This window comes from Rhinoderma darwinii, chromosome 10, assembly GCF_050947455.1.
Source record: "Rhinoderma darwinii isolate aRhiDar2 chromosome 10, aRhiDar2.hap1, whole genome shotgun sequence".
Lineage (NCBI taxonomy): Eukaryota > Metazoa > Chordata > Amphibia > Anura > Rhinodermatidae > Rhinoderma > Rhinoderma darwinii.
The window spans coordinates 71,074,019-71,099,300 of NC_134696.1; the positions used below are offsets into that span (position 1 = coordinate 71,074,019).

The following is a 25,282-nucleotide window of genomic DNA, read 5'->3' on the forward strand; positions in this document are numbered from 1 at the left end:
TGGAAATCCACCAGGCCACCTAATATGGAAGATTGGGTTAGGAAAGTACTGTCAGGTCCGTATTTCACACCGAATAACCACCTCTGTAAATTGAAAGCTGAAGGCATGCCTGGAGAGAAGTACACCACACAAATGTCTGAGGTACAGCTTCAATGTCAGCCAGGAGGAACTGAACTTTATTCAGAACAAAGAAACACACACAGAGAAGACACATGCCCCTCCCTATAGATGTGGGACTTGCTTAAATCCAATTGGCTCCTCTGCTGTAAGTTTTCCTATACATTCTTCTGCACACTCCTCTTTGCATTCCAGGGGGCGGTGTCTTCCATAGGCGTGTTATGCAGGCTCTTTGTGCTCCATGAATCCAATCTCTTTGTGTAATATACTGAATATATATATATATATATATATATGTAAGGATAATATTTTTCAAACAATATACATGGTAATGATCCCTGACAGTCCCCCCTAAAAATATTATTCTATCCCTGAGTCTTGCCTAGCAACCTACCACTGACCACTCGAACCAGGCGGGTAGGGGTTTTGGATTTCTTCACCAGCTTGAGACGAGCTACTCCTGATGAGTAACCCCCCTTTGTACCTGGACTTCCAAGGTGTCGGAGTGGTCCTAACTTTCGCTATTCTCCTCTGGATACAGGATGGTTGTCTTGATATAATCTACAAACCGCTGCTGGTTGTAATATATATATATTAATCCGGTCTACATTTTTATTAACAGTAATAATTGTCGCACTGTCACTTACTGTCCTAATGGGACTTTACCCCTGCAGATATGACAGGTCATGGGCAGCACAGTGACCTTCACCTCACACCTTCACATAAAACTCCTCAGATTGTAATTTGCAGCACCGCGGAATATTTACACACATTATAATTATAAACCTCAGACATTACAAACAATAGGGCCTCAACTAATAATCATAATGCTATCACCCTCAGGTTTCGGGTCCTATCAGTTCATTGCCAGTCCTGTACACCATCGTCTTCTTCTTCTCCTGTCTTCTGCTCTTCACTGACTGTCACCCTCAGGGTAACCCACACAATTGTGGAGTCAGACTACGTTGGTGTCCAGTGGGGGAGTTATTATTACCCCCTCCTAGTCACTTACTTATCAAAACACTTGATCCTGCTGACGGATTCACTCAGGTCTTTGGTCTTTACTTTGATCTTTGCTGACGTCATCAGGACTTGGTTTGGTCCTTCTCATCTGTCCGACACCGTCTCCTTTAGTTTACGTCATCAGGCTGTACATAGCACCTCATGTTGTGAGCCTGGGGTGAGATCCCACGTATGCGGATTAGTGGAGTTGTATTGTGACTATCAAACCCTCCGCATCTGTACTCTTCCTCTGGCAAGTTACTTGTCTGGGCGGCCGCTTAGAATTGTGACACTGCCGTCAGTTCATGATAAACGCGTTGTAGTGGCTCAGGCTGTGCCTGCCGCATCTCAGTGATGGAGTTCATCGTGTTAAAAGTCTTTTAGTTCATATTTACTGGCACTTGCTGGGGACCCCCAACTCTTGTCAATTGTTAAAATAAATACTAATCTGGTGATAACATCATCCGCATACACTATAAACGTTGTTCTAAGTACATACAATAATGTCAGGCCCCTAAATGACATCAAACACCTTTATATAAGGAAAAACTTCTCTGTTACAATGGACAGGGCACCTAGAAGATGTGTAACTTATTGGGTACATTTCATTTGCACTTGGTGATACCCTTTCAGCAGGATTTGTACCTTGATCTCAGCTGATTGCCTGGAACATCTCCACCTCACAGAAAGATACACAGATTCCACATGTTTATCTGACAAGCGTCTTAAACCTATTTTTCTTACTCTAATCTGGTTCGTTCTACCTGGGAAGGCCTCTCAAGGTCGGTTCTCTTCGTGGGAGGCGGGTATGATAAGGTTGGCACCGGTCTGCCAGGACTGTTCTGTAGGCAAATCAAACAGCTCTAACAGAATTTATCAGCAACAGCTGTAAAACCTGGGACATACCAATTAGATCTTACCAAATCAATCCTTGCAGTCTTGGGGCATATGTGAGGTCATACACCATCAATGCAAGTGCCATCAAGAGTGCCTTGGGTGGTACCGGTTTACCTTCCTTTATCCGTCCACATTCTGTCAGAATCTGGTTCTCACGCCTTCCGCTCCCAGTTGGACTCTTCCTGTGGAGAACAAGCTTTTTCATTGTATAAACATTAATTGATCTTAATCAAATAATTAATTTGAAGAAAAACATTAACAAATAGCATCTTTACATCAAACGTTCACACTGGTCAGTAACTAAAACTTACAAATTGATTCTTCTTCTTTATATACCTATCTATACATACACATATACACTGCACAGAATTCTCTGCTCAAAAATTTCCCTTTCACAACAAAAATAAAAATAAACAAATAAAAATGTTTTCTAATGGGAATATTCCACTTCTGTACCTTTTATCTGACGCATGACTCTAATAGTCCAATGCTAAGGCTGGTCCAGAACTTTACATAAAACTTAACCTCAGTATTTAATATTCCCACAACCCTTCTTAAATACAGTTATTAAACAAACTAACCTTGGGACAATGTCTAGAGAACTGCTGACATCTTATCATTGTACAAACACCAGTTCAATACTTGGGATAACATTGTTCCCCTGTCACTTACACACAACGTCTGCAGTGGGGAAAATACAGGCCGGGCTTCAGGCCCCCCCTGAGAACAGGTCTACACACATGAGCACTTTGTCATACACTTCTACCTCGGGTAGTTGTATGTTCTGCAGTCGCTGGGATGGGTAATCTGGCCGTGCTGCACTTTTCACAGGTAGCTTTGCTGTTTTACCTATGTCATGCCGTGCGCATATCATGCCGGCTGCTACAACCCTAGTGGTGGCATTATTGTATCCAGGGACAAGCCAATTTACTGACACCTGGCCGCACATACTCTTGTTGTCAGGTCTGTCTTCTCTCTCTCTCTCATTTGGCTTACCCGATAATCCAATAAAGTTCCTACTACCAATGGGCCCATAATTGTGGGCGATGCCAAAAGCGTACCTAGAGTCAGTGTAAATGTCGGCCGTCTTACCTTCTGCCAGGTTACAGCCTCAGCGAGCACCTCCAGCTCCGCTCCTTGAGATGAACAAGAAGGTGAGAGTGGTTTCTGGGTAATTTACCTGGTGCCTCGTATCCTGTCTTGTACATATTGTATGAAGTATTTCTACATTACAAATTTACATTAAAAACCATGTCACACATAGAACATTTCAAAGGGGTGGCGTCTTCATTCTCTAAAATAAAACCAAATATTATACACTTCTCAACACTCATCTGATAATCCAGAATACTTTGAGAATCTCACTTTTATCAGGTTCTGCAAATACTTGATTAATACAAAAACAAATAAAAATAAAACATTCCTAAAAACTTTCCATCAAATTAACAATGTCCAGACAAGTTTTTTATTTTTTCCTTCTCCCCCATCTAAATCTGTAAAGACTCATCTGTGAGTGACGTCACCTCTGCCTCCTGTGTAACTTTGCTGGAGGGGGATGGTCTCTTACATATTTTAGATCTCCTGAAACCAAATTCATTAACTCAAAACAAACCAAAATTGTACCTGATCAGTTCCTTCACCATTCCCCCCTTTGTGGACTCTGCGAAAGTAATGTAGCAGAGTTCAAAACTACATCTCAAGATAACACTAGTTTAACCCCCTGTAATGCACAACAGCCTGAAACAAAAATGACTTTTTCCTGACAAATACATTTGATCTTTACAATGATATAACTCATGTGTGAAATTAAAAAAAAAAACAATTGTAGTTAGTTATTCAATAAAAACAGAAAATATTATATCTGATAACATTAATTACTGCAAACCAATAAACTGTATATAAAAATAGGGAACGGTGGGGGCACATACATTTTCAAAACCCCGTGTCTCACAGTATCTGTAATTTAATACATTTGAATTAACATCAAAACACATGAAATCTGATCACATCATAACACATAAATATCGTAACTTTTATAAATAACAGCGCATGCGCAAAAAAAAAGAAATTTATTTAGGTTTGTAGACATTACTGATATATATATATATATATATATATATATATATATATATATATATATATATATCTCAGCAGTGCATATTGAAATCCCTTTGTCTCATCAGCCCTGCAGACTGCACCCAGTCAGCCCCCCTCCTCCTCCTCCCAAACACAGCACACTACAGGGGAGAGGGAGGGGGGTCACACACTCACAGCTTCTCACAGCTTCTAGTCTCACAATCTTAACACTTTCAATGCCGGCAAAACAACATACGTATCTGCAATCATTCATCACACCATTGTATAGGAATTATCTACGTTCAAAACATCAAACATATAATTTGTAACAGTACAATCTGTCGGCCACCATCTCTATATTATGATGACGTGTTGCTTCATCAGTGAACAGCGTCTAGCATGGAACCTAAAAAATAGAAGACACTACAAATAACAAAATTAACAAGGCGATTATTTCATACTGATTTGGTTGGGCCGGGCGTGGCTACATCAGGGGTGGGTGGTGGGGGGGGAAACACAGTGCGCAGCTGTGAGGGGGGGGTTTCCCACCAACAATGAGGACACACTCAACATGAGGTACGGACACCATTACCGGACGTCGGCTGGTCCTGTTTTCTAATACATACAATACCTTTCTTATTCCTAACTTCCTCTTCTGCAAATCCCTCTAAAGCACTTTCCATCAACTTTCTACCTTCCAACTTCCCTTTGTTTTCCAGAATACCATTTGCCCAATCTCCGGCTTGCAGCCGCCCTCCTCTATGGATTCCACACCCTTCCATCAATTTCTTCATTTTACTCACATACTGCTTCCCTTCTCTTCGCTTCATTAAATCATATGCCTAACAGTCTATATTATACACGTAATTTATATAACAATTTTCGGTCAACGACTCCCAGGCCTCGCTGGAAATATTAAAATTCCTCAGTCTACAGCCCCCGGTCCGCCGAAATATAATTTTATTTAGACTCTCCGGCTACGCTGGAAATATTAACATTTCACAGTCGATAACTCTCCGGTCGCTTATATAATCCTATTTAGACTCTCCGGCTTCGCTGGAAATATTAAAATTTCACAGTCGATAACTCTCCAGTCGCTTATATAATCCTATTTAGACTCTCCGGCTTCGCTGGAAATAATAAAATCCTAGTCGATAACTCTCCGGTCTCTTATATAATTCTATTAATTAGACTCTAATTACCCAGAGGATGGTTAGTCGGGCGCGACTAAGGTCTCACAGGTTTTTTTACCCTCACAGCGGAAAATATCACCTCTGTCGCCTGAGATAATCCAGGAAATCAACAAAAGGGTTCTACAGATCGCTACAAGACTGCCCACTAACACAGATAAGACGAAGATTTATAAAATCAATTCGCTTACCGTGTTATTGCGGAGGTGATCAAATTCCTTCAGTGGGCAACTTTGAGTCCTCTGTTTCACCCTGTGATTGTCGGTTGTCCGGATTTTGATATTTCCTCGAGTGAGGTCCCTGTTCGGGCGCCAAATGTCAGGTCCGTATTTCACACCGAATAACCACCTCTGTAAATTGAAAGCTGAAAGCATGCCTGGAGAGAAGTACACCACACAAATGTCTGAGGTACAGCTTCAATGTCAGCCAAGAGGAACTGAACTTTATTCAGAACAAAGAAACACACACAGAGAAGACACATGCCCCTCCCTATAGATGTGGGACTTGCTTAAATCCAATTGGCTCCTCTGCTGTAAGTTTTCCTATACATTCTTCTGCACACTCCTCTTTGCATTCCAGGGGGCGGTGTCTTCCATTGGCGTGTTATGCAGGCTCTTTGTGCTCCATGAATCCAATCTCTTTGTGTAATATACTGAATATATATATATATGTAAGGATAATATTTTTCAAACAATATACATGGTAATGATCCCTGACAGTACAAGAGATACGTAGGTTTGAGGAACTTATATACTGGGAACGACAAGATAGATCTAAATTTCTGCATATCTGGTCACCTTGGTTGACCTACATGGATAAATCCAGATCTCCCCGATGAATTTATTAGGAAATATTATCTCAAAAATGATGAAGAATAATCTATTGGTATAGGGATGGTGAGCATGGTTTGTTCCGCAAGACTGTAGAGATGCTACAATCAATATCATATGACATGTTAATGATAATGTTTTGGTTATTATCTCATTTCTTTAATCTCTGTGTATTAAAATATTTGGGCCCTAATGTATTTCTAATGAATACATCAATGTGCAAGGATTGATTGAAGGAATGTACTTTTTTCACATTGTAAAACTGAGTTTGTAAAATGTATGGTATATGATTTATTTCATGATTCTGTGACATTCTCAATAAAAACAGTTTGAAAACAAAACAAAAAGAGGTGAAATCCTCAACACCACAAAAAAACAGAGATGCCCAGAGAAGCCAGAAGGGCGAAACCCAGGGTCGGGTTGCATTATTTGGCGTGTTACAAGAGCTTATCGTATGCTTTTATCTATATCTGTGTTTGTAAGTATGGAATAAACTTGTGGAATTTGTATTTTCCAAAAGGTCGTGCACTATCTCCTTTTTCTCCCTTGTTGGAGATTTAGAACATCAAGTACGAGGATATACACAGCAAGCAGTTGCATTTCTGCAGTTTCATTTCTGTGTGGAACCACAAGTACCAGCGAGATACACACACCAGTGGAAATTTGGATCGTTCTTTCTGCATGCTAGCTGGGGGAAGGTCAAACCCTTGATGGACACTTCAGACTTTACATGCACAACCGTCTGAGCGGTAAAAAACTATCAGTACCGAAATCAATAAATGCACATAACATTCAAATGTGAGCACACCACTTTCCGTTGCCCAATCCTTGGTAATGGAGAGGGACCCAGACTCTATATATATATATATATATATATATATATATATATATATATATATATATATATATATACATACACACATCTATATATATGACACGTGGCGTGGCAGACACGTGGCTCAGCAGACACGTGGCACAGATGACACTTGGCACAGACACTAGACTTCGCACTAGAACAAACACAATTACTGGATATTGGATACAAGATATAGGATACATGATATAACTAAGGGACCATTTGCAATAACGAACATGGGTAGACACAACAATGCACAGGCAAGGAGGAAGAGGGCAGAGTCCTTTATATAGTCCAGGCTGCAAAGAGATTGGTTAGGGAACATTTACATTGGTGCGTGCTCTGGCCCTTTAAGGCCAGGACTAGCGCTCGCACGCACCCTACAGGCAGCAGTGTGGAACTGCAGTCGCGTGTTCTGGCGTCTACAGGGAGGGAGATGCCTGCAAGAAGAGTGTCCTGCGGTCGCGGCTGCCGGATGTAAGTAGGACGTGCGGGCAGTAAGCGACGTCGGACACAACAGAACCCTCCTTACGCCCCCTTTTCTTAGATCCAGAGTGTAAGAGGAATTTCTTGATGAGAGTTGGGGCATCAACGTTCTCTTCTGGCTCACAGGACCTCTCCTCAGGACCAAACCCCATCCAGTCCACCAAATAGAACATCTTTCCTCCTAGCCTCTTATAGTCCAGGATCCCCTTCACATCAAAGACGTCAGAAGAACCACTGGGAGCGATGGTAGAACCAGGAAATTTACTGTAGCTGTTCAGGAACACAGGTTTTAGGAGGGACATATGGAACAAGTTGGGAATCCAGAGAGTAGAAGGCCGTCGAAGAATATATGACACAGGGTTTATTTGTTGCAAGACCTCGAAGTGGCTCAGGAACATGGGAGCAAACTTGTGAGACGGGATCTTAAGACAAATGATTTTGGAAGACAGCCAGACCTTGACTCTGGGAGAAAACTGAGGAGGAACTCTTCTTTTCCTATCGGCATACTTTTTGATGCAATCAACTGCCAGATGAATTGCGGACTTGGTTTGCTGCCAGTTGGGAAGGAAAGACCCAAAGGAAGAGTTGGCTGAAGATACTTGAGTCATAGCTGGCACAGGAAGAGGAACTAGTGGATGCTGACTGTACACGATGAGGAATGGAGAAGAAGTGGTAGACTCACTTGTATGATTATTAAAGGAGAATTCCGCCCAAGGAAGAAGCTGTACCCAGTTGTCATGTTGAAGAGAAACAAAATGACAAAGATAATTTTCTAAAATTTGATTGGACCTTTCCACTTGACCATTAGACTGTGGATGATAGGCAGAAGAGAAATCTAGCTTCACATCTAGCAGCTTACACAGGGCTTTCCAGAATTTGGACATTAACTTTATGGTTCAACACAAAATGGAGGGGTAGTCCGTGTAGACAGAAAATCTGCTGGATGAACAGATTTGCCAGATGAGGAGCTGAGGGGTGGCCAGTTAAAGGAACAAAATGAACTACCCAGACAGAAGTAACATCCAGCAGAAAGAGGTAGGTCTGTAATAAAGTCCATCGTGATGTGCTTCCAGAGGGCATCAGGCACAGGCAGAGATTGGAGCAGACCAGCAGGTTTGGAATGGGTAGATGTATTTAAGGCACAGTTAGTACATGAGGAAATATAGTCCAAAACATCCCTAGACTGCGTGGGCCACCAGTAGTGACAAGCAATAAAGTCCCGAGTCTTGCGGACACCAGAGTGCCAAGCCAGTTTGGAAGTTTGGAATTATGTCTCCAGCCAAGTATTGTTTTCCTGTCAACTGGATGAACGAAGATTTTTCCAGGAGGAATGTCCTTGACCTGTAGAGGATTTACAGCAATAATCCTGGAAGGGTCGATTATATGTTGAGTACTCTCTTCAGGGTCGTCCATTTCGAATGACTGGGACAGGGCTTCAGCCTTAATATTTTTGTTCGCAGGACGGAAGTGAAGAAGAAATTTAAATCTGGCGAAGAATAGTGACCATCTGGCTTGACGAGGATATAGTCGCTGTGCAGACTGCAAATATGTAAGGTTTTTGTGATCCATAAAGATGATGATGGGATAAGCAGCCCCCTCCATTCTTCCAAGGCCAACTTGACAGCGAGTAACTCCCCAATGGAGTAGTTGCACTCATCAGGATAGAAGAGCTTGGAGAAGAATTCACACGACACTGCTTTCCCCCTGGAATTCCTCTGAAACAAGAGTGCTCCTGCACCAATGGAAGAGGCATCAACCTCCAAGGCAAACTGTTGAGTTACATCAGGTTGATGCAGAACAGAGGCAGAAGTGAAGGCGCTCTTGAGGATGGAAAATGCCTCGGGGTCCAGTCTTTAGCATGTACTACCTACTTGGTTGAGCTGAGTTGGGGGCAGTAAGGGATGAGAAATTTGGGATGAAAGAAATCCAAGAAATCTCTGTATAGCTCGGAGGCCTAGAGGTCGTGGCCACTCAAAGATGAACTTCAACTTTTCCGGTTCCATTTGAAGACCACGATCAGAAATAATATAACCCAGGACAGAAGTTGTCAAACTAACCTGATATGTTTTTATGAAGAGGTGAGCAGAAGCCTAGACAGAGGGGCCGCTGTGGAAATAGTGTTTTTGGACTTTGCAAAGGCATTTGACACTATCCCTCAAAGACGTCTAATGGGTAAATTAAGGACTATAGGTTTAGAAAATATAGTTTGTAATTGAATTGAGAATTGGTTCAAGGACCGTATCCAGAGAGTTGTGGTCAATGATTCCTACTCTGAATGGTCCCTGGTTATAAGTGGTGTACCCCAGGGTTCAGTGCTGGGACCACTATTATTCAACTTATTTATTAATGATATAGAGGATGGGATTAATAGCACTATTTCTATTTTTGCAGATGGCACTAAGCTATGTAGAATAGTTCAGTCTATGAAAGATGTTCATAAATTGCAAGCGGATTTGAACACACTAAGTGTTTGGGCATCCACTTGGCAAATGAGGTTTAATGTAGATAAATGAAAAGTTATGCATCTGGGTACCAACAACCTGCATGAATCATATGTTCTAGGGGGAGCTATATGGGGGAGTCACTTGTTGAGAAGGATCTGGGTGTACTTGTAAATCATAAACTAAATAACAGCATGCAATGTCAATCAGCTGCTTCAAAGGCCAGCAAGATATTGTCATGTATTAAGAGGCATGGACTCGCGGAACAGGGATATAATATTACCACATTACAAAGCATTAGTGAGGCCTCATCTAGAATATGCAGTTCAGTTCTGGGCTCCAGTTCAGAGAAAGAGCAACAAAGCTAATAAGGGGCATGGAGAATAGAATTAAACCTTTTTAGCCTTGAAAAGAGATAACTAAGGGCGGACATGATTAACTTCTATAAATATATGAATGGCACATACAAAAAAATATGGTGAAATCCTATTCCATGTAAAACACCCTCAAAAAACAGCCTTCTTTACTGTGAGTACTGTGAATCTGTGGAATAGTCTACCGCAGGAGCTGGTCACAGCAGGGACAGTAGATGGCTTTAAAAAAGACTTTTAATAATTTCCTAGAACAAAAAAATGTTAGCTACTATGTGTAGAAATTTTTCCCTTCCCTTTTCCCATCCCTTGGTTGAACTTGATGGACATGTGTCTTTTTTCAACCGTACTAACTATGTAACTATGTAATACATATACACCTGTTATCAAATCATTTAGGTTGGAAATTTGATATTCTTGGGATTGTAAGGGAATATCCCATTTGAGAAGAATAAACATCTTTTTATGTCTGATTAAATATTTCCAAACATATGAAGCTGCCTGCATAGGAGGACAGTGTGAATTTGAGGGAACATTTTTGAATAACTCATGCAGCTACGAGTGCGTTTCTGTAACTGGTATTTCACAAATGCACCCTCAATTGTTTTAGTCACTTTTGTGGGGGTTTTGGTATCCAGTAATCTTGAAGAATATTTTACCATTTTGCGTCTACAGCTCCTATGATGTATGTCTGGTTACAGTCCACATATTATGCTAACTGATCCTGCAGTCATACTGCTTTCCATCTACCCCCTGCTTCTTACTAACCTACTGAAAATTTGTTAGCAACATGTAGAGGATAAAAAGAAGGGAGTATGACTGTGGAACCATGTTACACACATTTTTATTTTTTACTTTTTAATCATGGACATACATGGTGTTTCCTCTGCTAAGCAACAAATTGATAGGATATTTGTAATCAGGACTATTTGCAAAGCTGCTTCATATATTTGATTTTAAATGCATTGGAGTAATAATTATTTTTTTGGGATGAAACAATATATGAGCTGAGCAGTGTCCCCACTGCTTAGACTTACCAAGCCAGTTTAATGGGTTTTGTCATCAAATAACATTTGATTAATTAGCGGATTATATAGGTAACAGAAATAAATAAATATGTAATTAATATATATGTCTTGGGACATGGCTACTGTGACACAAATATACGGATAAGTAATCTTTACATTCTGTAAGCTAATCTTGTATTGTTGACATGTGCCAGACAAATTCTATTAAGCGGTTTCAAGTTTAAAAATATGGCTATGAGTGAATGTTTGCTAATATTATTTTTTTTACTTTTTCAGTATTTAGTATTATCATATACAGTATGTTAAGATAAGTGGTGCTAACTTGGACACAGCCAGTTTTGGCCTTGAGGACACAGCCCATTTTTTCATATCTGACGTTTCAATTTATGTGGTAATAACTTTGGAATGGCTTTCCTTATCTAAGCGATTCTGAGATTGTTTGCTCGTGGTACCTTGTACTTTATGTTATTGGTGAGATTTTGTCGATGCATTCGCGTTTATTTGTGAAAAACACCAACATTTTGAGAAAATGTGAAAATAGCATTTTTCTAAATTTAAATGTATCTGCTTGTAAGACAGATACTATTTTGCGTGGCATAACTAACTGGTTACCATTTACATGTGTCTTCTTTATGTTGGCATAATTTTTTAAACATCTCTATTTTTCTCGGCCGTCGCAAGGCTTTTTTACCTTTAGCAGCAATTTCTACCATTTTCAAGAAAATTTCCAAAAGCTATTTTTTTTATGAACCAGTTCAGTTCTGAAGTGACTTTGAAGGGCCTATGTATTAGAAACCCGCATAAATAACCCAATTTTAAAAGCTGCGCCCCTCAATGTATTAAAAACAGCATTTAGAACATTTCTTAACTCTTTAGGCGTTTTACAGGATTAAAAGCAAAGTGGAGGTAAAATTTCCAAATTAATTTTTTTGGGCAGAAATTCAAGTTTTATCCATTTTTTCCGTAACACAGAAGGTTTTACCAGAGAAACACAACTGAATATTTATAACCCTGATTCTGCAATTTTTAGAAATACCCAAAATATGACACTAGTGTGCTAATGGACTGAAGCACGGACCTCAGAAGGAAAGGGGCATGTAGGGAATTTTGGAGCATTCTTTTTTTTTTAAAGGGAACCTGTCACCAGCATTTTACCTATTAAACCAGCAATACCAGGTGGTAGTGGGTGAAAAATAATTTCTATATAACCTATAATTGTCTTCTTAGTCGGCTCTGTAGTTTTAGTATTCAGTTTTTTAGTGTTCCCACACTGTATGCAAATGAGCATAAAAGAGTCAGATCTTCATTTGAAAAGAGTCAAATCTTCGTTTCAAAAGAGTCAAATCTTCATTCTTCAAGTCTTCCCGAGTTTTTCCCGCCTCCTTACTTTTGATTGACAGCTCCTCGTCTTCCCCCAGCACACAAAATCCCACGCTTATGCACTGATATCCTCTTCTGGTGTGTGCGCACAAAGGGACACCGTATTATTATGATAAAAGGCGCAACATGTTTGCAGACCGTTATTTACAGTCGGAGGAGGAGTTTAGACGAGGGGATAACGGCAATGAACTTTTGATAGCAGTAGCCAGTGAGGGATAAGTAGAGCTCAATAGGTGAAATGCTGGTGACAGGTTCCCTTTAAGCTATATTTTAGGCACCATGTCCGGTTTGAAGAGGTATTGTGGTGCCAAAACTTAGGAAACACTCTCAAAAATACACTATTTTGGAAACTACACCCTCACGGAATTTATCAAGGGAGAATTTTGACCTAAATTTTTTTAGGCCAATTAGTAGTTTTGGTAGATTTAGCTCCTAATTTTTCATTTTCACAAGGGGTAATAGGAGAAAAAACACCTCACAATTTGTTACTCAATATCTCCTGAATATAGCAATACCCTATATGTGGCCCTAAACTGGAGTTGGGCACACTGTAGGGCTCAGAAGGGAAGGAGGCCATTTGGCTTTTGGAGCACAGATTTTTGCTGGATTGGTGTTCCGGCACCATGTCACATTTGCAAAGTCCTGAGATACAGTGGAAATGCCAGAGAAGTGACCCTATTTAGGAAACTTCCCTCAAGGCATTTAGATATATGACAGGGCTCAGAAGTGAAAGAGCACCATGCACATTTGAGGCATATTTTGGTGATTTTCACAGCATTGGCGCACAATTACAGGGCTCTAAAGTCAAAAAGTAAAAAGAAGAAAATAGAAACTTCCCATTTTGGAAACTATAACCCTCAAGGCAGTTTTTAAGGGGTGTAATAGTGTTAAGACCTCACAGGTGTTTTTTTTATTATTTTTCCACAAATATGTCATTTTAGTGCCCAATATGTGGTGCCTAGCTCATGCCCAGTGGCGGATTAAGTAAACTATGTGCCCTGGGCTGTTACCCAAACTTGGGCCCCCCTTCTCCCCCGCCGAGCCGTAGCACTACCTTTTTGTGCAAGCATTAACAAATGGGTGTTATGATTCGCCTTGTCAAAGGGCTGTGTCCCTACATACTGACAGTCTCCAACCATCGCTGACAGTATCACACTGTGCAGGGCCACATTCTCCTAACAAGGGGAATGGTAACACACATTTGTCTATCAGTTCTGGACTGCACAAAGACTTTTAGTGAAACACAAGGATTTCCTATAATAAACATGTCAGGAGAGGTGACAGATTCTCTATAAATCTAGTGACTCACATGTGACGACTCCTCAGATTCTCGTAACTTTTTTCCTCTTTTCTTCTCCATCCGGTCCAGACTTCATGACGACTTCTCCCGGCCATGACCCATTTCTGCAGAATTTGCCACTTAGATGTCTTCTGTTGCTCACTTTTCCAACATTTCTACACCTATAAACGAAAACAAAATGATCATGGTGCCACAGACTGTGTCTCTAACTATAATAGCACCAAACACTGCACCCCTGAATATAATTGTGTCAAACACTGTACAGTAAAGCACCATGTGCACAAAGGCCCCTGTATATAGCGTCACACACATCCCCCTGTATATAGCGTCACACACACATCCCCCTGTATATAGCGTCACACACACATCCCCCTGTATATAGCGTCACACACATCCCCCTGTATATAGCGTCACACACACATCCCCCTGTATATAGCGTCACACACACATCCCCCTGTATATAGCGTCACACACATCCCCCTGTATATAGCGTCACACACAGCCCCCCCCTGTATATAGCGTCACACACAGCCCCCTGTATATAGCATCACACACACACAGCCCCTGTATATAGCATCACACACACACATCCCCCTGTATATAGCGTCACACACACATCCACCTGTATATAGCATCACACACACATCCCCCTGTATATAGCGTCACACACACATCCCCCTGTATATAGCGTCACACACACATCCCCCTGTATATAGCGTCACACACATCCCCCTGTATATAGCGTCACACACATCCCCCTGTATATAGTGTCACACACATCCCCCTGTATGTAGCGTCACACACAGCCCCCCCTGTATATAGCGTCACACACAGCCCCCTGTATATAGCATCACACACACACAGCCCCTGTATATAGCATCACACACACACAGCCCCTGTATATAGCATCACACACACACAGCCCCTGTATATAGCATCACACACACACACAGCCCCTGTAGATAGCATCACACACACAGCCCCTGTATATAGCATCACACACACACACACAGCCCCTGTATATAGCATCACACACACACAGCCCCTGTATATAGCATCACACACACACAGCCCCTGTAGATAGCATCACACACACAGCCCCTGTATATAGCATCACACACACACAGCCCCTGTAGATAGCATCACACACAGCAGTGATGAAGGGAGGGAGTGAGTTATGGAAGAATGAAGGGAGGGAAGAACAGATGGAGGGAGTGAGTGATGAAGGGATGGGGGTTTGGAAAAGCACTCACCAGCCTGGAGCGCTGTGTAAAAACTTGACTGGTGGGCGGGCCTTCTTCCCTGCAGATATTCTGCTCCTTCACTGTGATAGACGGACCTGATTGGTGGGCGGGGGTCACATGGGCACGACGTCATCAAAGGTCCTTTAGCCTTCAATTCGGAGCACATTTATGTAGAGGTAACGTTCACTATCCCGGCTAAGCCCGCCCCGAATTGTTCTGCCTGCACCTTCTCTCTGCAGTGACAGTTAGCGCTGAATAGTTTTTACGATTATGTGCAGTTCGGGAAGCAATGGGCCCCCTGAGTGCCTCGGGCCCCGGGCGACCGCCCGAAACCCCATATGATGATCCGCCATTGCTCATGCCACTATGAAAAGACAGCCCTCTAATTATTATGCTATGTTTCCTAGCTTTAGAAACACCCTACATGTGGTCCTAATCTTTTGCCTGAACATACAACAGGGTTCAGGAGGGACAGAGCACCATGCGCGTTTGAGGTCTATTTTGGTAATCTGAGGTCAATTAGAAAAATAAACCCCCAAAAAGTGACCCCATATTTAAAACTACACCCCTCAAAGCCTTTATCAAGAGTGTAATTAGCATTTTGATCCCACAGGTGTTTTGTTTTTTTTTTTCACCAGAAATGAATGCGCAGAGGATGGTGCAAAGAAAAATTAGCAGTTTACCACTGATATGCCAATTTAGTGCACAATATGTTGTGCCCAGTTTGTGCCACTGAAGAGAAATTCCTCACAAACTGCATAAGCAAGTTCCCCTGGGTACAGTAATGACATACTGCTGTTTGGGCACACTGTATGACTCAGAAGGGAGAGAACACGATTTGGGTTTCGGAGCGCAGATTTTGCTTTGTAGTAGTTCTGTTAGGGGTTTCACTAGTATTTCAGTTTGATGTGGAGGCATATGTAATCTGGGCAGTGTATCAGGGCATTATTAAGTTGTATAATAATGCAGTAAATAAATAATAATTCATAGATGTGTGGGCAGCGTCACACTGATGGTGCCCAATTTTGGAACACACTCTGCACCTTTTGTGTCGCCATGTTCTGAGAGCCATAATGTTCGTATTTTTCATAGACTGAGCTGTGTGAGGGTTTATTTTTTTGCAGGACAATTTGTAGGTTTGGGGTACATGTGACTTTTTGATCACTTTATATTCCATTTTTTGGTAAGCAATGTGCCTAGAAAATAGCAATTCTGGTATATTTTGTAATTCTTTTTTTGTGTTCACCGTGCGCTGTAAGCTATATAATAACTATATTTTGCCTGTTGATACGATTATGACGATGCCATATGTATATAGCTTCATTATGTTTTACATTATTTCCACAATAAAATCACTTTATATTAAATAATTTTTTTTTTTTTTTGTGTCGCCATATTCTAAGAGCCATAACTTTTCATTTTTACGTGGAAAAAACTGTGTAAGGGTTCGTTTTTGCAATACGGGCTTATGTTTTTATTAGTACCCTTTTGTGTTCACCGTGCGCTATAAGCTACATAATAACTATATTTTGCCTGTTGATACGATTATGACGATACCATATGTATATAGCTTTATTATGTTTTACAGCATTTCCACAGTAAAATCACTTTATATGAAATCATTTTTTTTTTTTGTGTCGCCATATTCTAAGAGCCATAACTTTTCATTTTTGCGTTGACAAAACTGTGTAAGGGTTCGTTTTTGCAATACGGGCTTATGTTTTTATTTGTACCCTTTTGGGGCACATGCCACTTTATCACTTTTTATTCCAGTTTTTTGGGAGGCGTGGTGACCAGCATTCAAGAGGAAAAGATCAGCACTCCTTGTGGAATTTTGGAAAATAAATCTTCTTTATTTGTTGAAATAGCCAGCGGAAGGCTGAACAGTTTAAAGTGGACACAATACATAAAACGTCCGTGTGGTGACCAAAACACAGCAATACTGGCATTTTAGGGTGTTTACCGTGCGGGAAAAATAACATGATAGTTTTTTAGTTCAGTACGTTACGGATGTGGATATACCAAGTATGTATACTTTTTATTTGATGTTTTCACTTTTTTCTACGTATATTAAAATACTTCTGGCAAAATATTTGGTTTTTTTTACAAATATTTTTGTGCCTCACCAGGGGACTTGAAGGCAGGAAGCCCTGATTTATATTCTAACACATTGCACTCCAGGAAACCTTTTAAAGCTACAAACCACCTAAACAACGCACTTGCTATTGACCGTGGCATCTAAAATGTAAATTGGCGGGGATTGGAGCTAGCTACTGCAGTTAATGCAGAGCATCAGCTATAGCATATAGCTGACACCTGCTGGTGATGGCGCACGCTCAGCTTCTGAGTCTGCTCCATCACTGTCACTTACCGTTACGTGACATTGCTCTAACTTGTAGTCGGCAGCGATGTAACTGCACGTGACATGTCGCCAAAGGAGTTAAATGTCATTACAGGTCCACGATAGTTTGGCACTTTGGCAGTAGTGTATCAGTCTTGTCATTTGTACGATGTTTCCAATGAGTATTCTGTGATGAATCTTTAATATACAGTTCATTAATCTGACACAACTTGAACTAGAAAGTAAGCACCTGTAAAACACCTGTAGCCTGTCAAACAATTTATTTCGTGCATACTAAGCCGCAAAAACCGGCAATGATGTCAGTATACACTACCGTTCAAAAGTTTGGGGTCACCCAGACAATTTTGTGTTTTCCATGAAAACTCACACTTATATTTATCAAATGAGTTGCAAAATGACTAGAAAATATAGTCAAGACATTGACAAGGTTAGAAATAATGATTTTTATTTGAAATAATAATCTTCTCCTTCAAACTTTGCTTTCGTCAAAGAATGCTCCATTTGCAGCAATTACAGCATTGCAGACCTTTGGCATTCTAGCTGTTAATTTGCTGAGGTAATCGGGAGAAATTTCACCCCATGCTTCCAGAAGCCCCTCCCACAAGTTGGATTGGCTTGATGGGCACTTCTTGCGTACCATACGGTCAAGCTGCTCCCACAACAGCTCTATGGGGTTGAGATCTGCACTGGCCACTCCATTACAGATAGAATACCAGCTGCCTGCTTCTTCCCTAAATAGTTCTTGCATAATTTGGAGGTGTGCTTTGGGTCATTGTCCTGTTGTAGGATGAAATTGGCTCCAATCAAGCGCTGTCCACAGGGTATGGCATGGCGTTGCAAAATGGAACGATAGCCTTCCTGTTCAAAATCCCTTTTACCTTGTACAAATCTCCCACTTTACCAGCACCAAAGCAACCCCAGACCATCACATTACCTTCACCATGCTTCACAGATGGCGTCAGGCACTCTTCCAGCATCTTTTCAGTTGTTCTGCGTCTCACAAATGTTCTTCTGTGTGATCCAAACACCTCAAACTTCGATTCGTCTGTCCATAACACTTTTTTCCAATCTTCCTCTGTCCAATGTCTGTGTGCTTTTGCCCATATTAATCTTTTCCTTTTATTAGCCAGTCTCAGATATGGCTTTTTCTTTGCCACTCTGCCCTGAAGGCCAGCATCCTGGAGTCGCCTCTTCACTGTAGACGTTGACACTGGCGTTTTGCGGGTACTATTTAATGAAGCTGCCAGTTGAGGACCTGTGAGGCATCTATTTCTCAAACTAGAGACTCTAATGTACTTGTCTTGTTGCTCAGTTGGTTAGAGCATGTGTGTGCTGACCTCTGAAGGGAGTAGTACACACCGTTGTAGGAAATCTTCAGTTTCTTGGCAATTTCTCGCATGGAATAGCCTTCATTTCTAAGAACAAGAATAGACTGTCGAGTTTCACATGAAAGCTATCTTTATCTAGCCATTTTGAGAGTTTCATTGAACCCACAAATGTAATGCTCTAGATTCTCAACTAGCTCAAAGGAAGGTCAGTTTTATAGCTCCTCTAAACAGCAAAACTGTTTACAGTGGTGCTAACATAATTGCATAAGGGTTTTCAAGTGTTTTCTAATCATCCATTAGCCTTCTAACACAGTTGCAAACACAATGTACCATTAGAACACTGGAGTGATGGTTGCTGGAAATGGGCCTCTATACACCAATGTAGATATTGCATTAAAAACCAGACGTTTGCAGCTAGAATAGTCATTTAGCACATTAACAATGTATAGAGTGTATTTCTGATTAATTTAATGTTATCTTCATTGAAAAAAACTGTGCTTTTCTTGCAAAAATAAGGACATTTCTAAGTGACCCTAAACTTTTGAACGGTAGTGTATGTGAAACAATGACACAATATATTTACATACATGGGGCATGTTTTCATCACACTATGTTCTTTTGTACTTGGGCCTCATACACACGACCGTAGTGGTGCGCACGGGCCGTGACTTGCGGCTCGGACGGCCGCAGAGTGTCACCCACGGCCACACGCAAATCACGGGACTTGCTCATTGCCGTGTACATTCATTTCAACGAGCCTGGACCGCAAGATGCGGCCGTAATAAGACATGTCTGACCTTTTTGGGGTCCAGACTCCTGGGCAATGCAGGGACTGTGGAAACCATGGTCGTGTGCATGGGCCCATTGAAATGAATGGGGCCGCAATAATAAGTTCGTGTGCATGGGGCCTTGAACTATCGTTTTACCATATGTATCTTAATATTGCATTTGTGTATTCTCAGCACAGTTCACACCAGCTAAGACTTATGAAGAGTGGTGGGCATATAAAGAAGCAGTCCAAGGGAGCTTTGTGCCAGGTATGTGTGCTTAATTCTGTAATATTTATATTTTTAAAGGAATATGCATAATGCTTCAAATGCTTCATAATGCTTCAACATCTACAGCACCTTATATCACAGAATTACTACTATGTTTTATGGTACATTAAATGATATTTGTTAATGCTTCGTTATTGTTCATTCAGTACGTAAGACACAGACAAGCAAGTCTGGATTTTGATGTCTGGGGGCTGCACAGAATGACATTGCTGCCACATGTGGCCACAGGTCGTGGGTCCCTGCTATAGATGCTGTGAACTGTAAAAATATCAATAATACAGGTTCCAAGAGACAATTTGCAAATATATAACTATGGTCTAGAAATATTTTACTGCCTTGATTTTGTGTTATATTCAGTTTCTATAAATATTTCACTGCAGTTTTATCATAAAATCATGGTAATTTCTTATAGTCTAAAGAGAATTTTTAATGTAAAGTACCCGGGTATATACGTCAGAAGTCCTGGGTTTGAGGCATCCTATTGCTCCACAGCCTTCTCAATGTCCACTCCGTTCATTTGTTTCTGCTTCAACAGCGGCACCATTTTATATCTAAAGTTATGATGGGGTACATACATTTAGGGATGATGGGGATTATATTAGATATTTGAGGTGCAGTCACAGGATTCTGTGACCGCACCTCAGATAAAGCAGGTGTTAAGGATCTGCCAGGCACAGCTTCTGTATCCACGCCCATGGTTAATCAGTCTGCACCTGCTTCTATGTCTGTGAGACTGACTCCATCTTCCACCACTCAGGATGGCAGGCTTAGGAGTGGGAGAGCCTATCACAGCCTGGCCAGACGGAGCTAGCTCCCGCCCTCTGTCTATTTATACCTGCCTTTCCTGTTCCTCCTTGCTTGTGATTCTTCTCGTTTTGTTTCCTGGCCCTGCTGCAGCTTCTTGAACCATTTGACCCTGCTTCATATTGACCCTGGCTTACTGACTACTCTCCTGCTCTGCGTTTGGTACCTCGTACACTCCTGGTTTGACTCGGCTTGTTCACTACTTTCCTGCTCTGCGTTTGGTACCTCGTACACTCCTGGTTTGACTCGGCTCGTTCACCACTCTTGTTGCTCACGGTGTTGCCGTGGGCAACTGCCCCTTTTCCCTTGCTTCTGTGTACCCTTGTCTGTCTGTCTGTTGTGCACTTATTGAGCGTAGGGACCGTCGCCCAGTTGTACCTTGTCGCCTAGGGCGGGTCGTTGCAAGTAGGCAGGGATTGAGTGGCGGGTAGATTAGGGCTCACTTGTCTGTTTCCTTACCCCCATCATTACAGCAGGTAGCAATGGTGGATTATCATAGGGCATTTTGGGAGGCCACCAGGGGCACGATTCTCCCGGGGGGCCCATGGCAGCACAAACTAATCACATCAAAACCCGCGACGGACCTGCATTGTGTATGTCCTGCAAAAGGACCTTTAGACATAAGGTTACATGACCTCATCTCTGAAGTTCTCACTACTGCTTAGAGACCTGCTGGTCACATGATCGCAGGACCTCGAGCAGCAGCAGCAGCAGCAAAATTCCACAGAGAAGACTGAGGAGAGTTGCTATGTAAGTATAAGGGGATTGATTTGTTTAAGGGGTCTGTATATAGGGGGGACTGTATTTAGGGGGCCTGGTTTGGGGACTGTATTGAGGAGGTTTGGTGTCTGTATTAGTTTAAGGGGTCTGTATTTTGGGGGTCTGTATCAGTTTAAGGGATTTAGGGTCTGTATATTTAGGGGTATGTGCTAGTTTAATGGGTCTGGGGTCGGTATTTAGGGGTCTGTATGATTTTGAGGTCTGGGGTCTGTATTTAGGGGACTGGTCTGGGGTCTGTATTAGTTTATAGGGTCTATTTAGGGGGCCTGTTCTAGGGTATGTATTAGTACAAGGGTCTTTAATTAGGGACTGTATTTAGGGGTCTGGTCTGGGGTCTATATTAGAATAGGGGGTCTGCACTGGGGTTTGTATTACTTAACCCCTTAATGACCAGCCTATTTTAGACCTTAATGACCAAGCCATTTTTTAAGTTTTTCCATCGTCGCATTCCAAGAGCTATAACCTTTTTATTTTTGCATCGACATAGCTGTATAAGGTCTTGTTTTTTGCTGGACAAGTTGTATTTTTTAATAGCACCATTTTGGGGGACGTATTATTTATTGATTAACTTTTATTAACTTTTATTTTGGGGGGAAATAGAAAAAAACCTGAAATTTCGCCACTCTTTTTCGCGTCTTAAATCTACGCCGTTTACCGTGTGATATAAATAACACAATAACTTTATTCAGCGGGTTGTTACGATTGCAACGATACCAAATTTGAATCGTTTTTTAAGTTTTACTACTTTTACACAGTAAAAACGCTTTTTTTTCAAAATTATTTGTTTTTGTGTCTCCATATTTGAAGAGCCGTAACGTTTTTATTTTTTCGCCGATGCGGTTGTATGAGGGCTTTTTTTTGCGGGAAGACTTGTAGTTTTTTTTTGGTACCATTTTAGAGTAGATGCGACTTTTTGATCACTTTTTATCACATTTTTTTAAAGTCAGGATTCACAGAAAACAGCAATTTTTCCATAGTTTTTTATTACATTTTTTACGGCGTTCCCCGTGCGGGTTAAATAATGTAATAGATTTATAGTCGGGGTCGTTACGGACGCGGCGATACCAAATATGTGTAACTTTTTAACTTTATTTTGTTTTTTTAATAGTAAAGCATTTTGAAAGGGGAAAAGCTGAGTTTTTCATACTTTATTTCACATTTTTCTTAAATTAACTTTATTAAACTTTTTTCACTTTTTTACTAGTCCCACTAGGGGACTTTAATATGCGATTCTGCGATCGCATTTATAATACACTGCAATATTTTTGTATTGCAGTGTATTACTGCCTGTCCGTTTAAAACGGACAGGCATCTGCTAGGTCATGCCTGCGGCATGATCTAGCAGGCATTCACCACAGGCAGACCTGGGGGCCTTTATTAGGCCTCCGGCTGCCGTGGGAGACACAGACACTCGGCGATCGTATCGCTGGGTGTCGGTGGGAGAGAGAGGGAGCTCCCTCCCTCTCTCCAAAACCACTCAGATGCGGTGCACGCTATTGTGCACCGCATCTGAGGGGTTAAACGGGTGAGATCGATACTAATATCGATCTCACACTGCAGAGCAGGGACGCCCCCAGCCCTCAGCTACCTCTGGCAGCTGAGAGCAGGGAGATTTGACAGCTCCCTGCTCTGTTTACTTATTCCGATGCCGTGACGTAAAAAGTCTATGGCATCGGAATAAGGCCCGTTAGTGACCGACGTAAAAAGACGATGGGTCAATCACTAACGGGTTAAGGGAGTTAGATATTTTGGTCATTATTAGTGTAGGGGTCAGGTCTGGGGTCTGTATTTAGGGGTCTGTATTAGTTTGAGGTCTGGGGTCTGTATTTAGGGGGTCTTGTCTGGGGTCTGTATTTAGGGGTCTGGTCTAGTTTAGGGGGTCTGGTCTGGGGTCTGTATTAAGGGAGTCAAGTCTGGTGTCATTATTAGTGTATGGGGTCAGGTCTGGGGTCTGTATTTATTGGTCCGGTCTGAGGTCTGTATTAATTCAGGGTGCTTGTTCTGGGGTCTGTATTTGTTATGGGGGGGTCTGGTCTGGGGACTGCAATAGTTTAGAAGGTCTGGGGTTTGTATGTATTCTATGATCTAGTCTGGGGTCCAAATTTATTAGTCTGAGTAAAAGGGGTTGTCCTGGCACATCGTCAGATCATCCGTATAAAAAATGGTCCGTGCCCAGGCAACCCCTTTAAAGAGAACGTTTCACCTCCCCATACATGTGCAGCTGAATGCAGCATGTAATGTTGAGGGTTGCACAAACAGTGGGGCACTTTACATTTTTTTCTACCTCCCTTCATTATTTAGATATCGGTGCCGTTATATTTGGCACCCGATATTTAAATAACCCCCTGAACAGTCAACGGGGCGTGTACTGGCAAGGGGGCATGTTACTATGGCTGTGACACTGTCCAATCAGATATGGACAGTGCCACAGCAAGAGCGAGGAGAGAGAGTGTGCGATCGCAGTCTTTTCACCCAAACTGGCAAGGGGGCGTGCCACTGCTACGGTCAGTGTAATCGCCGCGCTCTCATCTCTTCAGCTCTTGCGAGAGATCAGTCTCGAACTGGCAAGGGGCGTGTCCTCATTACATGCTGCACTCTGCTGCACATGTATGGGGAGGTGAAAGGTTCTCTTTAAAGGGGTTGTCTGGGCACGGACCTATTGCTACGGACAGTGTAAGAGCTGGGGAGTGCTTACTCTGTCCGTAGAAGAGACACGCCCCCTTGCGTGTTTGGCAGACAATACAAGACTAATCTCTCACGAGCTGAAGAGATGAGAGCCACCTCTCCACAGCTCTTACACTGTCCGTAGCAGTAACACGCTCCCTTGCCAGTTCGGGTGAATAGACTGCAATCACATACTCTCTCTCCTCGTTCTTGCTGTGGAACTGTCCATATCTGATTCGACAGTGTCACAGCCATAGTAACACTCCCCTTGCCAGTACACTCCCCGTTAACTGTTCAGGGGGTTATTATCGGGCGCCAAATATAACGGCACCGATATCTAAATAACGGAGGGAGGTAGAATTTTTTTTTAAAGTGCCCCAGGGTTTGTGCAGCCCTCCCCATACATGTTGCACGCAGCTGCACAAGTATGGGGAGGTGAAAGGTTCTCTTTAATATAGGGTCCTGGGCCTTGTTGACTAAATTTGTGTGTTTCTATAGAGGCTGCAAATGGCTGCAGAAGTGATGGGCAAAGATGTCTCATCAGGAGAAGTCGCCATAATGATCTGCGTCAGATGGAGAAGAAAAGAAAACGGCTCCCATCAGAGAAGACGTCACTTGTGAGTCACTGGATCTATAGGGGATCTGTCACCTCTCCTGACATGTCTGTTGCAGGTAATCCTGGGGAGGGCCAATAGACACAGAGGGGGAGGAATAAGTAGTAAGAATAACCCTGTCATTATGTAGGTCAGTGAGGTAGACACACAGGATGGTGTGTATACTAACTCTCGTGCGCGAGCCTGTGTAATGAGAAAAAAAAGACACAGATGAAAAGCAGAACTTCCAGCAGGGCAGAGGTAGGGAGAACAGGAAGGAAAGTGTTCAGATTTAATACAGACTATATATTAGGAACTTTGTTAAATATTTACACAGAGTATTAGTTCAAAAATGTTGTGTCCCTGGAAAACCCCTTTAAATATAGAAAAATGCGAAGCCTTCAAGGTGATCATGTGAGCGGCGTGTTCCGTGAGCTCTCTCTCTCTCATATCTCCTCTCCTCACATGTTCATAG

At 41.9% G+C, this 25,282-nt stretch overlaps 1 protein-coding gene across 5 annotated transcripts in view; it reads left to right on the forward strand.

Annotated features, from left to right (window-relative positions):
- LOC142661486 (carbonic anhydrase-related protein 10-like) overlaps positions 1-25,282 on the forward strand; it is a 676,742-nt gene that overhangs the window by 97,084 nt on the left and 554,376 nt on the right. For 3 of the 5 annotated variants that reach the window (XM_075838886.1, XM_075838887.1, XM_075838889.1), the window contains exon 2: positions 19,871-19,945. In XM_075838886.1, the coding sequence (XP_075695001.1) occupies positions 19,871-19,945 (75 nt within the window). Of the gene's footprint in view, positions 1-15,334; positions 15,395-19,870; positions 19,946-25,282 lie in introns of those variants that run through there. The other 2 variants (XM_075838891.1, XM_075838890.1) reach the window with 2 other exon arrangements.